We start from the raw sequence: 14,887 nt of genomic DNA, 5'->3' as shown, positions 1-14,887 counted from the left end.
TCCAACTCCACTGACGATGTGTACGTGCCCATATATTTTTAAAACAGAAAAACAATGTGTCCAATTACTACACCTCAGTAATAGGGAGCAAAGTCAGGCAACTCTGAAAAAAAGGCTTACCAAAGTGTACTAGAGGCAAAAAACAAAGGTGTGGTTACGTTTTTTTGTGAGTTTGCGCACTAACTGCCGTTTTACTTCAAGCAATGTCTCTATGTCACATTAAATACGTCCATGTAATGTATTATTTTATTTCAATATTTTATTATAAAATAAAAGCAGAAATATTTCGAAAGAATGTATTCACACAATATAAACAAAGAAGAAGACATTTAGTGACCGGTGGTTCGCTCTGCAGCTCTTGGTCGCTTGGAGGGGTCGTGTGAGCGTCCAGCTGTAGGTGACTGCACCGTGCCAGGTTGCTACCAGAGGGCAGTGGGCAAATGCTCGGACCCGGCTGGCACAGGGCATCTTTCGCGGTGCTCCTGCGACATGCTGCTGCGAGTCCTGTAAACGTATAATATATACCTGCGATATAGGAGTGAATTATTACACCTTGTCCGCCTGGTGTCCCAAATATTTATGGCCTGGGTGTATTTAGCTTTAGGCATATTGGCAACGTACATGTAACATAAAAACGTGACAAGGCTACAGAGACGTTCGCAGCTCCCAGCAAGTATGCTGGGTTGTGAATCCACCAAAAACCAGCCTTGTAAACCCTTCCGGCCTGCCTTTGCACGTACTCCACTTCCGCAGTTCATTGCAGTACCTTAAACCATCCATTCATCCATCCAGCCAGCCCGAGGCTGCCACTGTCCAGTCAGGATCCCTCCTCGCTGATTACCCGAGTCCCCTGGGGCTCCTATTAGGGTCCGAGGTCCACCAGGTTGGAGGACATGGGGTTCAAGATGGAGTCCTGTAAAGTGTGGTGGTGCATGGGGTCTGGTCCGGACACGGGGATGGCGCTTGGGCCCTGGGGGTGTCCCATGCCATGCAGGGGGTGCAGACCAGGGTTCGAGGAGAGCATCATGGCCGGGCTCGAGGACCGGTGCTCCGGAGTTCCCAGGGGCGTCTTTTCCTCATCGGAACTCCCCAAAACTGTCTTATTTTTGCCGTTCATGGAGGACGATAAGGAGTTGTGGCTGTTGGAGTTCTCGCTGTTCTCCCTGTAGAGGAAAATGGACAGAGAGGTTACTGTCTGTGTCCGGCACGGAGCCTCAAAATGGACAAAACCACAGGGGCAGAGAGGTGGCGAGGGGGGAGACTGGATGGAGGGCAGCAGAAACGGAAACTTAAAGCAGAAACTGACAAAACACTGAGCAGCAGGCTAAGAGATGTGAGGATATAAATGACAGAGCAACACACTGTAAGGAGAATACAGCAATACAAGGGGTAAAAATGAGCAGAGAGGGTTATATGGACCAGGTTGAAACTACAACAGAGGAAGAGACGCGCAAACAGACAGGAAACGGAGCAGAAGGGACAGACGCAAAAGCAGAAGCCATACAGCCGAAGCCCGATAAATGACGAAAAGAGAACAAAATGAAAGGAACAGAAGTCACTGGAGCATAAACAGAGAGGATGCAGAGAAGAAGGCTGAAATCACAGCAGTGGAGGAGACACACGACAGAATGAAAGAGCAAAAGAGGTGAAGAGGAAGAGACAGATATAAAAAACAGGAGCGCGAGGGGCAGTCTGAAATCACAGCAGTGGAAAGAGACACACAACAGAATGAAAGAGTAGAAGAGGTGAGGAGGAAGAGACACAGATATAAGAAAACAGGAGAGCGATGGGCAGTCTGAAATCACAGCAGTAGAAGGGACAGAGACACACAACAGAATGAAAGAGTAGAAGAGGTGACGAGGAAGAGACACAGATATAAAAAAACAGGAGAGCGAGAGGCAATCTGAAATCACAGCAGTGGAAAGGACGGAGACACACAACAGAATGAAAGAGTAGAAGAGGTGAGGAGGAAGAGACACACAGATATAAAAAAAAACAGGAGAGCGAGAGGCAGTCTGAAATCACAGCAGTGGAAGGGACAGAGACAGTCGAATGAGAAAAAGAGGAACGACAGAGACGCTAACGTACTAAAACAGGGGAGAGGGTGACCAGACTGAAACCACTACAGGCAAACAGCCACTGCAGACTAGACACACTGTACAAGAAGAGACACAGCAACAGACTGAAACCTGCAGAGAAAGACACGGAAATGCTGAAAACGCAGTACAGGGCGAGACGCCAGACAGACGGAAACCGTGAAAATTCAGCAGAACAAAAGAGAACCGCACAGAGAAAACGCACACAGGCAAGAAACAAGAGAAATACCGAAACACCTCCGAGGAACAGGCACGAAATCAGGTTGGAAGCACAACGGATGAAAAGACTGGCGAGTATAGAAAAGACACATTGAAAACTCAGAAGGGAAAGGGGCCCTTGACGAGGCTAAACACGCAAAACAACAGAGATAGGGAGAAACAAAAAACCTCATAGGGTTACATAATGAAAGAAAGCAGGGTTGGAAATCACAAAAGAACAGGATAAGGAATAACGAGGAGCCGGTAAAGACAGGCAAACGGGGACAACGCTATCGAGGAAATGCGCAACTATGGGAGAGGGCGAGCCTTCATATCTGAGGGATGACTTTTAACATTTTCTTGCTGAAAAGGTCGACGGTACTCTACCAAAATTCATTTGAGCGAATTCCACAATAAAAAAGTGCAAAATCAAGAAGTGTGTTCTGTTAAATATATTCAGTTCAATAGGGTGACGATTATTCGAGGAATTAAGTTCAGTGAGCTTCAGAATGAGGGCGAGTGGGGTACTACTCATGGGAAAAAAAAATTCACGGCCACCGACTTCCCAAAATAAATTCATGTGCACCTACAGAGGGTTTGCTAACCTAACCACTGTGCAATGTATTTCCTTGCCTCGTTTTTAGAGGCTATACTGAATTAAACAGAGGCGCCTTCTCATCTCAATACCCGCAAATGGGATAGTTCTGTGGTCTTTGCTGCGCAGTAGAGAGGAGCGATGACGTCGTCACGGGCCGTGCTCTTCCCAGTGACCGGACGGGACCGGTGTCGGGTCATTCAGTGCCCTTGAGGGAGGGACAAAGACGGCACTGGCCAGTCACGGGAGCCTCAAGCACCAATGTGCAAGGTTAGCCCGCGCTACTGCCTGCTCCGAAGAGCGGCCCTGGGCACTGGTCAGTTTGAGAGACGCAAGCACGACAGCCTCGGGTTTGGTGCCTGCTGCGGCTCCGATCTGTCAGCGCTCGTACAGTTCCCGGTTTTATTGACCAGGGATTGTTTTTCAAGTGAATTATTTGGCTATTCGTTCAGGTTTGTATTCTATTATTTTGTTGTTGTCAGGTGTTTCATATTTGAGGTTTCTTATTAACTGTTTACGCAGAAAGTTTTATTCACGGTTTTACTAACTTTTTTTAGATTTTAGTTAGCAGATGGTTGTTTTAACAATCGTGTACTTCCAATTTTACATCTACATCCATGTGTATATTTCCTCGGTGGTTTCGTCTCCCCGTATTTCCTGTACTTCATTAGTTCCCTGTCACTCTGAGCCATTAGCCCACATGTATACCCAGATACATGTGTTATTGCATTTAACACTTGTGTGCGTGTCTCAGTACTGCAACCAGTATTAAATTCGCAAGTTATCTCACCCCACATTGATTGGCGCGAGGGCAGCATTAGAAAAAAGGAGCGCCCACCCAGTAAGAGGCCCCGAGTGCACGCGCTCGACTGCACCCTGGAAATAGAGCCTTTGATGTGTGACGTGGTTGGTAGCATCCCAGGTACACGTGGACCCCCCCCCCCCCCCCTCTCCGGTGGCCCTCGCTGTGGCAAGAAGATAGCACTGCCAGGGTGTACCGGATGCCTCGTTGCTTCATGGCGCACTCCTGCCGTTTCTAAACCACCGATATATCATATATCGCCATTACCCAATGTAATGGTCATTTACAGACCTGAGAAGAGTTGATGACTCAGTTGACCCTAACTAGCTGTATGTCACCGCAGGTGTCAGCGGCCCCTGGAATGACGTATATAAACTGTGTAATTTTCGTTAAATATACATTCTGCTTAACTAGGGGCGTGATAATTACATAGCAGCAGCATCGCTCACCCCGACATGACCCAAACAGAGGTTTCTGGCAGCAGCGCCTGTGTTCCGTTTACAACACGATGCCGCCTTTTATGTTTGTCTTGCAGTGACGTGGCCACAAAACACGGTAAAGTCGTGGCCATTGAAAAGCATTGGGCCGGTGTTATTTGCACAGTTCAATAGATCAACACAGCACGGCCCGAATTATATACATCTGCTCATATGGACTGCCAGTAATCCCTCGGGACCCGTAAATTCGTCAATTGTTCTCGATACACTTTATGACAAGACGGGTGTGTGCGGTTTCACTTTTGGACACCGAAGCGCGACGCTGTAGGCCCATAAACTCCCCCCAGGCCGCTGCTGGGTCTCAGCTTCCGCCAGTCTATGGATATACGGGAGTAACACGGGGGCCTCTTTTGATCGCCAATCCGATGGCTCTTAGAGTTGCTTAAAGCCGAATAGATTCGTCCTGAACTTTGTTGTGGCCCGTGTTATAAAAGCAGTGTTCATGTGGCAGATTGTGGAAGAAGCACGCGCAGGCCTCCAGCAGCCTAGCTCCCTGGCACTACTTTCACCAGACACGCAAGCATTAGGTTTAAAGCACTGCCATATTTAACATATTGTATTCGGTTTATAACCGGATTTGTAGGTCGTGCTGCAAAAAGCAGCACCGGGACACGTGTGGGATCTTCCGAGTATACAAGGGTAGCTCAGTGACGCATCCTCAACTCCCCGTCAAACACAGCATTGGGTCCGCCCTGACAGGTCGAAAGCATCAAATTCGCCACTGCTACTTTCGGGTCAGAGCTAACTTGCCCTTCTATGGACAGTTTATTCCTTGGGCTGCAATGTGTTCTATGCGGCTTAAACTCAAATGCTGACGGATAACCGCCTCCCAAGTCTAATGCACCAATATCACCAAAACTATTTCCGGGTCAACGTTAATCTTCCCCTCCAGCGACAGTTGTAGTTCGAGGTGTTGTTCACCAAACCACACACAATCTCTCTAACCTGCCCCTCTAGGGGTAGTTGTTGTTACACTCCCTGGAGTGGCAGAGTTTTTTCTCTTTAGATTATTCAAAACCAAGGACGTATTAATAGCCTAATCCAGCGACTTAATGCGCATGCCCTAACGGGGAGTGTTCCTCTCTGTCGTTTATTCTCAGACACAGGCAATGAGGGATTTTTGTTAGGACTAACCGGCCAGACGAGGGACAACCATGTCGAGCTCATACTAACATGCCCCTAAAGCTGGTAGTGAAGCCCAACTTCCGGATCTGACGACCCAAACTCAGACAGCCACTTCCAGGTCAGCGCACCAGTCCCTCCATCCCCTAAGAGTGGTAGTCTTGAAGTGGCACTTTCACGCACCGAGTACAAATAAACAATTACATGTTTATCCGTTCCCGTGTACCTCTGTTTAGTTCTTCGAATGAGGAAGGCTAACCATGATGTAGGCCACACCCTTCCAGGAAGTCGAACTTTCCAGGACTCGCCCAAGACGCTAATTGGTTGATTGGTGTGTCAGCCATTAATCACGGTACTTTCCAGTGAAGAGGCCCTGTAGGTAAATACTGCCATAAACCTTTTAATCTTTTAAGTTTGTGGATTATTAATTGTTTTTATTTTTTTGTTGATGTATATAGTGACGGTGGATAAATATCGAAATAGGCATGGACAAGCAATTTTATCATTTAATGCTAACGTAAGGACGCATGAAAGGACAAGTCTCAACAATGACGACGTGAACCGACTTTTATTTTCGCAGAAACAGAAGTAAGGACCTCCTGGAAAATGCTAAATTCTAACCAGTGTCTTAGAATGCATCTGCCGCCTCTCAAACGCATTGTAGGCAAACGCCGACAGATTCCCTGCAGTATTTTTTTCACTGTGGATACCACCAGGTACTCCTGGAAAGAGCGACACAAACAGATTTTAGTTTGAAAATGTACATGTTTACTTTATGGCCTTGTTTAGTGACGGGCGGTTTCTTTGCGGCCTCGCGCCGCTCGTATGGCATGTTAGAGCGCCTTGCGTAAATGGGCAAAGGGACCCACAGGGACACACGAAGGGTTAAAAAATAGGCAGTCACGTAGTCATCAGTTTAGCACATGCCACTCTCTTTCAGGCGCTATATATTGCATCTTCACTTGCCAGTTATTGTCGTGTTTTCTATTTTTCTCCCTTAAGCTTCTCAGATGTTAGAAACATTTCCTTATTAACTTCTTCATCTCCTACGTACCATCTCATGCCCTCTGACGGTGTACCTCCCGCTATCTATGCGGAATTTGTATTGCACAATTTGTGTCTGACCCCTGTTCTTTTTTAGTTTTAGTTTGTTTTATTTTTTCACTTGAACACTCGGGTGTTTGTTATGGCGATGCACGGATGCCCCCCTGAAACGTTTCGGCTTTTGCGCGTCATTAATACATCGCTGTCTTTGGACGGATTATTTCCCCTTCTCTCGATGGCTGCAGCGCTTTCTGCGTGCGTGTTTCTCCGCGTGATTGGTTGCTGGCGGGTGCTTCGGCTCTCTCGGAAAAGTCCACCATACACAGGCATCTATGGGCCAAGAGGCAGTGCTAGTGCTTAGAAACATACTATAGCGGGTGGCAGCGAATGAGAACACGAGGCTCAAAGTGCCTGGCTACTAATTCAAAGATGCTGAATCAGCAAGCCCACTCTTCCCCTTTGATTACAGTGTGGATTTCCAATATTATCAATCGTTTAAAAAAAGGCGGAGTGTGGAAGGGCACTTAATAAACTGTCACCCAAGCAGCGCAGCAGCCAAACATGCTGCTCTGTTGGTGACATGGAGGGAGACAAAGTGACCATATCTACAGAAATAGGGCTCTCCCCTCTCCCTGGCGCCTGCAGAATTTTGCTGCCCTGCACCAGCACACACCTTCGCACCAAAGTGCAAGGTTGTGTGACAGAGTCTAGCATATCTTTAGTACTGGAAGGGTTACCTTCCAGTGTAAAGTACTATACGCAAAGACAACTTCTAAAACATGTCTAAAAGTGCAAAATACTATGCCTAGACAACTTCTGAAACTTTTCCAACAGTGCAAAATACTATGCCTAGACAACTTCTGAAACTTTTCCAACAGTGCAAAATACTATGCCTAGACAACTTCTGAAACGTTTCCAACAGTGCAAAATACTATGCCTAGACAACTTCTGAAACTTTTCCAACTTTGCACATGCAAAGGCAGACAAGAAAGGAGAAATGAAAACATTTCTAAGTTAAACGCTTGTATTTCCAAAGGTGTTATATTTGTACACAAATCCTTGTCTCACATGTTTTGGTAGATAGTGTTTTGCCTAAAAAAGGGTGGGTGAGTGCATAGGCGGGGGCAGACGCAGCCACGTTTGTTCTGCTCACAAACTGGATGATGAGCTCAACCGAAAAAAGAAAGTACTTTACGAAAAATGTATCTGCAACAAGATGACAGGACTCCGGACTCCGGGCTGCTGGAAACTAACAACGTCTGCTGTAGGGCGACAGTTAAATGCAGGTTAATGCAGGTTGTGGGTCGTATATTTTATGTCGTGGACTGAGCTCAGGTAGATCGGGCGCAGTGTGCTTTGCCCCAGTACAGGTCACAGTATAGCTGGGGTGCAGGTCACAGTAGGTAGTGTCTGTATAGCGCTCAGAGTGAATCAGGCGCAGTGCGCGTTACACCCAGTATAGGTGACAGTATAGATGCAGCGCAGGACACTGCGGGAGAAGTAAGTACTTCCCTTAATGAAGTATAGATTGACTGTGTAAATACTGTCAGTAGTGTGCATTATAGGTTATGTGTCCATACTGCCAGCTTTAGCCTATGAAGTGCGTCTTTTGCGAGCACGGGTCGTGCAGGAGTCACAGCCACCTTCCGTGCAGTAGTGTTTCTGTTCTCGGAAGTAATGACAGCAGATGTAAACAATAGTGCCTACATCATGCAGCAGCTGTATGTGATTTGGGGTTATCGTGTTCAGCTTGGACGCTGCACGCCGCCCATAGAGTTGGGAAGCAGGGACAGCTGCGGAAGAGTGGTCGGTGTAAGTAAGATGAAGAGGTCCGAGGTGGAGGCACATGTCAACAGCGCCCCCTAGCAGGTGTCCGAAGGTCGCGGGCCTTGCATTCTGCTACTTGCAACCTGCCCTTCCTGGTGCCACTGCCAATGAAGATAGACAGGCGGCTGAACACCTCACGCGAGGCGCGGGAGCATCGGTGGAAGTAGTCCAGGGGTGCTGGGCATGGACTAGGGCCAGGATAAAAGGTCGTGCTCCACAGTGTGGACACACGTGCCTCCATCCTAAGCGCTGGGGCTTAATGTCCGTGTTGATCAATTCAAGATGGAGCCACACTCGAACACACAGAAACACGCCACAGAGTCTCACAGGACATGACATTGTTGGTTAATACGTTTGGTGTGTCATTAATACGTGCAGAATCGGAAACAACATGGGGTCCAACGTTTCCCCGATAAACCTTCTTAGAAAAAAGGAGTCTTGAGAGTGAAAGCGGATCAAAGAAACAGACACAAGAGCTTCAGTGTTTGAACGTCAGATGCGATAAACAAGCATAGACAGCACACCCAAAAGGTGAGGGGCGTTAAACGGGGCCTTGTGTTTTTAGGCGCCAGGCAGGACAGGAAACAGAAAGGACATCAGAACGGGCCCGGATAGACAAATATGGCACCAGCGAATGCATGGGCGATTCTGGCATTACACTGGGGCCACCAGACGAAGAGAAAGCCACCAGATAGAGAATAAAACTCTAGATAGGGGCGGTGGAGCAGGAAGTGCAAAGCCATCAGGTATGGCAGGGGCAGATGCCAACGTCAGACAGGAGACTAGGAACCAGGAAGACACAGGGTACCAGCCAAGTCCACGATAGCAGATGGGCAAAAGAGCACCAGGCTGGTGCCCGGCAGAGGACAGGGTGCCAGACACGTCAAAGGCAGCTGATGGATAAACGAGCGCCAGGTTGGTGCCACATCGCAGACAGGAAACCAGACAGGGACAATTGCATCAGAGAGGGGAGAGGCCATCAGACAGAGGGCGGGACCTCAGCGAGGGACATGGCATCAGCCAAGGAACCAGGCAAGGGCAGAGGCTCCAGGAGACAAGATATCACACGGAGCATCGAAGAGACATGTAATCTTACAGTGCATCGGGAGTGGGCCACGGTATCACACATAGGAACGCATCATACAATCCATTGCAGAGGGGCCGGGGCATCAGACAGGAAACTAGACTATGGCCAGGGCTACTGGAATTATGCGTCAGGGGAGAGTCAAATTATGCAACAGAGTCGAGTCAATTATGCGACAAAAAAGGCGAGATTATGCTGGCATAGTGTTGCACATTTTGTAATGTTATCACTTCACTATTTCGTGATTTTTAATCTTGGTAACACTGTCTGGGCAGTGGTTGCACCCCATTAGTAACAGTTTAATACCCAAATATAGTAATAAGCAACAGGAAATGAACAGAGCAACTTTGCAAATAGCCTTCTACCGTGCAGCAAAATGTCACTGCATTTTAGTAACTTTTAAACCATATGAGGTAGAAACAAAATCTGTTTTGGACACAATCTGCACAATATGCTGCAGAGGATGGAATATGTTGCAAATGCAGCAAATCTGTGGATATGCGAAATTCGCCGTCAACAGCCCAATCACATAATTCTTGGCCCTGACCAGAGCAAAACATCAGCGAGACTGGACTGGTCGATAGGGCAACCAGGCAGTGTCCGAAGGGCTGGCTTGACAGTCCAGTGTGTCAGGAGTTTTTAGGGGAATGTTTTATGGTCTGGTCAACCGTTTGTTCTGTTTATTTCTCTGATATTACCATTACTATTGCCCGGAGCAAACACACGCGTACGCAGTCTTCCAAAACACTTATTCAGCCGGTCTTTACAGGCTTGGAACTGCTTTGATTCGCAAATGGGGACCACATTATTTTTAGCTATCTGACACGCTTATGGCGGCATCTTTTTTATTTTGCTGGTGAGGTCTATTTTCTGTCCAAGTCTGATCCTGAGCATTAGACGGGCGCCTGGGCACAAGGCAGAAGCCAGGGCATTAACGTTTGTATTCATCCAGGGACCCCTGCTAAGGAATTAGGTCAGCCGGGCACCAGGAAATCAAACAGGTGACGAGACATTAGACATGTGACTGAGCATGGAGAACACAGGGTATCGGAGAGGGCATCAGAGAAGGGCCAGGGAACATTCACTGGTAACAGAGAGGAGCTAGGTAGTCGGCTGTGCCAGGGCATCAAACAAGACGACAGGTGACCAGACAGGCTCAGAGATGGGCCAAGGAACAAGACAGTGGACCAGGGCATGCCAGGACAGTAGAGGGTGGCAGGGCATTAGACTGCCCCAAGGCGCTCGAGTCCAGTACTTACTCATACCTCTCCTTGGCCTCCGCCGCGCGGTCCCGCTGCCGCCGGTTCTTGAACCAGTTGCTGACCTGGGTGGTGGTGAGCCCCGTGGCCTCGGCCAGCTCCCGCTTCTCCCGCGGGGACGGGTAGGGGTTGTGCGCGTACCACTCACGCAGCACGCTGCGCGACTTCTCCTTGAAGCAGTAGCTGGTCTCCTCGCCGTCCCAGATGGAGCGCGGCAGCGGGAACTTCCTGCGCACCCGGTACTTGCCGACGGCGCCCAGCGGCCGGCCGCGCAGCTTCTCGGCCTCCACGTAGTGCGCCCGCAGCCAGAGCTGCTGCAGCTTCGGGTGGTTGTGCGGCGAGAACTGGTGCGCCTCCAGGATCTTGTAGAGCTCGCGGAAGTTGCCGCGGTGGAAGGCCACCACCGCCTTGGCCTTCAGCACCGACTCGTTCTTGTGCAGGTGCTCGCAGGCGGGCAGCGACCACAGGAAGCGGCCCAGCCGCTCGATGTTCCCGCCCTGCTGCAGCACCTCGCACACGCAGGCCACCTGCTCCTGGGTGAAGCCGAAGGTGGGCAGCATGGACATGGCGCCCCCTGCCGCCCGGGCACGGAGGAGCAGAGCTGGGGGCACAGGGGCGTCCCCCTACTCTTCCAGTGCTCCTTCTGCGGGTGGTGCGGGGGTCCCACCTGGAGGAGGGTGAGGACCCACAGCAGCCCCTCGCTGTCCTCTCCTTTACTGCAGTAAGTCTGTGGTCTGTAATGTTTGTTGGTCACCAGGGGACTCGGCTAGGGGGTCCTTGGGTGCAATGTTAAGGGCCCCCCTGTCGTTCACAGCCGCAATAGCTCTCATAAATCCATGCAGAAAAAAAATCCTAAAAAAATGCACCGTCCTCCACTTTATCTTCAAAATGCAGCTCCTGCAACACACTTGCAAAATCAGAAAAAAAATCAATCCCTTCGCCAGGAAAATGTGAAAACTTTGTGAAGTTCTTGCGCAGGAACTTGACTTTGGGTGTCTATTGTCTCGGCTCTGCAGCGGCGCTGGGAGTGCGCCCCCACCCTTTAACTTGAAGCCTCTCGGCAGCGTGGGGCTGACGGTGATGGAGTGCCGCGGTCTGCTCGCTCTCTCAGGCTGCCCCGGCAGCTTTTTCATAATATTATTCTAAGCGGCCATGAGAAGGGCCCGGGCGCGCGCTGATTGGTAGGACACCTGACCCCGGGGCGGGCGGGAGGCGGTGGTGGGAGCCGGGGATGGGGTTGCCGCGGAGACGCTGTCAGTCAAGGGAACCCGATCCGGGAGTGGGCGGGACCCCTCCTCCCAGGGTTGACAGCTCCCTGGACTCGCAGCGAAGCCGGGAAACCTGAGCCGTGACCGGCGGCCAGCCGGAGGCGAGAGGAGGGAGAGCTGCGCCTCCGTAGGCTGAAGGGGGCGCTGTGGTAGCGGGTAATGAATGCCCTGTCCTGGGCCGGAGCTCCTGACAGACCTCTCACTGGCCGGGCAGCGCTGTAGAGAGCCCCAGGGACGAGGGCAGAACTTTCTCCACACACTGATTGATGTCACTCAAACATCTGCCAGTCTTTGCGCCTCAGTGTTTCACTGTCCAGTGCAGATGTAAGGATATGGCTGTTACTGTACCCTTCCAGTAAAGGCAACTTCCCTGACAACTGTGCAACTGTATGCAAGTGTGCATGTCTCGTAAATACAACACCGCACGTGTGGACTTTTTGGGCTGATAGCTATTAAAAAACGCAGATGCTATCATTGCAATTGCTTTCTAGGAAGCGCTGGAATGCCGTTGAGCAAAATTCGCGCTAATACGATCGAAAATAAATAAATCATGAAGTTGACAGTAATAATTAAAACTTTTATTACTAATAATAAACACTGAATATACAAATTATACAAATTAAAATATCCATAACAGTGGCAATTAGATCAACAACAAAACAATAATGATAAAATAACGATTAATGATAATAATGACTAATACTAATAGTATTAACAATAAGAGCAACATAATAAATGTGATACGTGCACGCCTTTAATATTAAGAAATATATACATGCATTCCTCCATACTATCCATGTGCAAGGCGAAATATTAATGTTTTAGCCCCAAATATTTTTATTGCCCAACTTTTTGAAATTGACTTCTGACCCTGACCCTCCTCTCGGTAATTAAGGATCTCGGTTATTGCGATGTAAAGTTTGCGCGCTGGTGGCCCCGACACTCTGCTCGGGAGCCCTCGCTTTCTTACATTAGTGATGGTGTGTGCATGGTAGCCCGCCCTTGCCCTCTGTGCCTGTGATTTCTCCCAGGGTGCTTCGAGCGGGGAGCCGGATCCGGTGTCGTGAAATCGATCCGAGCGCGTGGCTCCGGGGGCTGCTGCGCGCGGAGCGGGTGCCTCTGCGCGGCCCCGGCAGGATGCAGCAGATGTCCCGAGAGACGGCGGTGGCCGCGTGAGCCTGGGCCTCGCGCTGCTCTCAGCATCACATCCGGAACAGGGGAGTTCCGAAGGGGCCAGGAGTGCCGCGCGCGCTCGGACTGTCCGGTTTGTCTGAGGGAGCCGGAGTGCAGGGGAGGAGGCAGGATAGCGAGGAGGCTGAGGCCGTGAGAGGCGAAGGGAAGGAAAGTGCTGCAGCGCCAGGGGTGATGGGACGAGTGAGACTGTCTGTGAGAGGCGCAGGTAAAGGTGCTGCACCCCGAGGCAGTCGGGGGTGGAAGGGGTCTGTGAACAGCGCACATAAGGGTGCTGCACCCCGAGGGGTGGGGGGATCTGAAGGGCAGTGGCGGCTGGTGACATTTGAAAGTGGTGGGGCAGAAACTCGGCAGCATACTGCACCGAGAAAATTTTGAAAAAATAGTGAAAAAATGGTGCCACCTTAATACCACTGGTACAGCACCTTTTGCAAATCCACACTTGTAGTTCAGTCCCTTCTGCAGAAACATGCTGCTACGAGCCAACTAACCCCACTTGTATGACTGTCGCCTAATGTGGCCATTTTCAAAACTTGCCAGCGACTGTGAAATCTCCCCACTTGACCAAATTCTGGGATCCTATCCAAAGCATTTTAATACACTGAGCATTATTTTGATTGATTGTTAGATTAAAGTGCACCTTGGATAAATTCAGTTTGGGATGTGCTCTAAATAGAAAAAACACTCTTGCGTATCAATTACTAAACAACAAGGTTGCTCCACTTAGCACAACATTGGCTTGTGTATACTGTACATGAAGAGCTGACATATCTAGGCTCACTCAAAGCATAATGTCAGGGCATGGGGGCCCATGTTTAAAAGCTTAATTTTAATATTTGTTAATGCCGGGAGGACAAACGAATGTAAAACAGAAGCATTCAAAAATAAAAAAAACAATTTGAAATAGTATATTTTTACATGATATTTGCTGTCATTTACATGCTAAAACCTTTGATGGCGAGACTCGTTGTTTTAGCTCTTAGAAGTCAGGCCACACTAATGGCTAGGCTCGACCCCATGAATTGCTGGCTAGCCCAGTTCTAATAGCCCCCAACACACTAATATTGGACTGTTCCAATTTGCCAACATGGGGCTAAATCCCCAAACATTTCATGTTACAGGATACACAGGTGTGTACATCCACCTTTGGCATCTAATAGTTCTGGAGATAGACAGGATCATTCAGACAGTCTTCTGGTTGAGAAGGACTCCTCTAGTAGCTGTGCAAATGGCATCAGACCCGTACTATACACATGAATGCTCGATGGGCCCATCCCAGAATACTAGTATTAGTCTTTAATCCATGAATACCCCTCACCCACTGATGTGCGGCCCACCTCTCCCTTCCATCTCAGCCTCATGTACTGTTTGTACGTTTATATGCATGCCTAGTTATGCGTTTGCCCTCTGTTAAAAAGTAACTGATCACATGTCTTCTGCTGCAGCAACTTTGTTTTTGGAACCCCCAAATGCACATTACAATGAAATCCAACTGATCACAGCTTCAAAAAAACAAGCCTTTATTGCTATCAAAATTATTTCATGTACAATGCTCAAATTATCAAATTATCAAATTGCGGCTGGCAAAATTCTAGTGCTAATATGCGGCATTATACAGATGACTTTCCGAAAGAAAAAAGCAGCCGGTAGTTTGCACGCACGTTGCCTTCAACCTTTACTTAACACTGTCGGCAGAAGACAGGCACATTCATTCTGAGAATCTGACACCTTCGGGTAAAGTTCGCGCTATATAAAATCGAATAAATAAATAAATAAATGTAGGCCTCGCTTTGCTTTGGTGCACTGAGAATGTGTATGTAGCCCGCAGTGTGTTCCACTGACAATGTTCTTCACAGCCCTCAGAGAGCACGACATTCAGTGCACTGATCCTTCGTGCGGCCATC

General features: G+C 49.0%; 1 protein-coding gene across 2 annotated transcripts; it reads right to left on the bottom strand.

Moving 5' to 3' along the window:
• Positions 1-281: 281 nt before the first annotated feature.
• SIX2 (SIX homeobox 2) lies at positions 282-11,619 on the bottom strand. Of its 2 annotated transcripts, none has more exons than XM_086925450.1 (2): positions 10,525-11,619; positions 282-1,163 (listed from the first exon to the last, which is right to left on the bottom strand). In XM_086925450.1, exons 1-2 carry the CDS (start codon positions 11,088-11,090, stop codon positions 863-865), a joined length of 867 nt encoding a protein of 288 aa, XP_086781576.1. In that variant the 5' UTR covers positions 11,091-11,619; the 3' UTR covers positions 282-862. The 2 variants fall into 2 exon arrangements, with proteins under 2 accessions (XP_086781576.1, XP_086781577.1); XM_086925451.1 differs by having other exon boundaries at positions 10,531-11,619.
• Positions 11,620-14,887: the final 3,268 nt, after the last annotated feature.

This window comes from Lissotriton vulgaris, chromosome 6, assembly GCF_964263255.1.
Source record: "Lissotriton vulgaris chromosome 6, aLisVul1.2, whole genome shotgun sequence".
In the NCBI taxonomy this organism is placed as follows: domain Eukaryota; kingdom Metazoa; phylum Chordata; class Amphibia; order Caudata; family Salamandridae; genus Lissotriton; species Lissotriton vulgaris.
Note: the sequence above shows the minus strand (reverse complement) of the source record. Positions and strands in the feature narration are given on the sequence as shown.

Excerpts from the sequence above, each read along its gene's own strand:
- SIX2 (XM_086925450.1), bottom strand. The coding sequence starts at position 11,090 with ATGTCCATGCTGCCCACCTTCGGCTTCACCCAGGAGCAGGTGGCCTGC. Across the intron at positions 1,164-10,524 it reads GAGGCCAAGGAGAGGTATGA|GGAGAACAGCGAGAACTCCA; the intron begins GTAAGTACTGGA and ends TTTCCTCTACAG.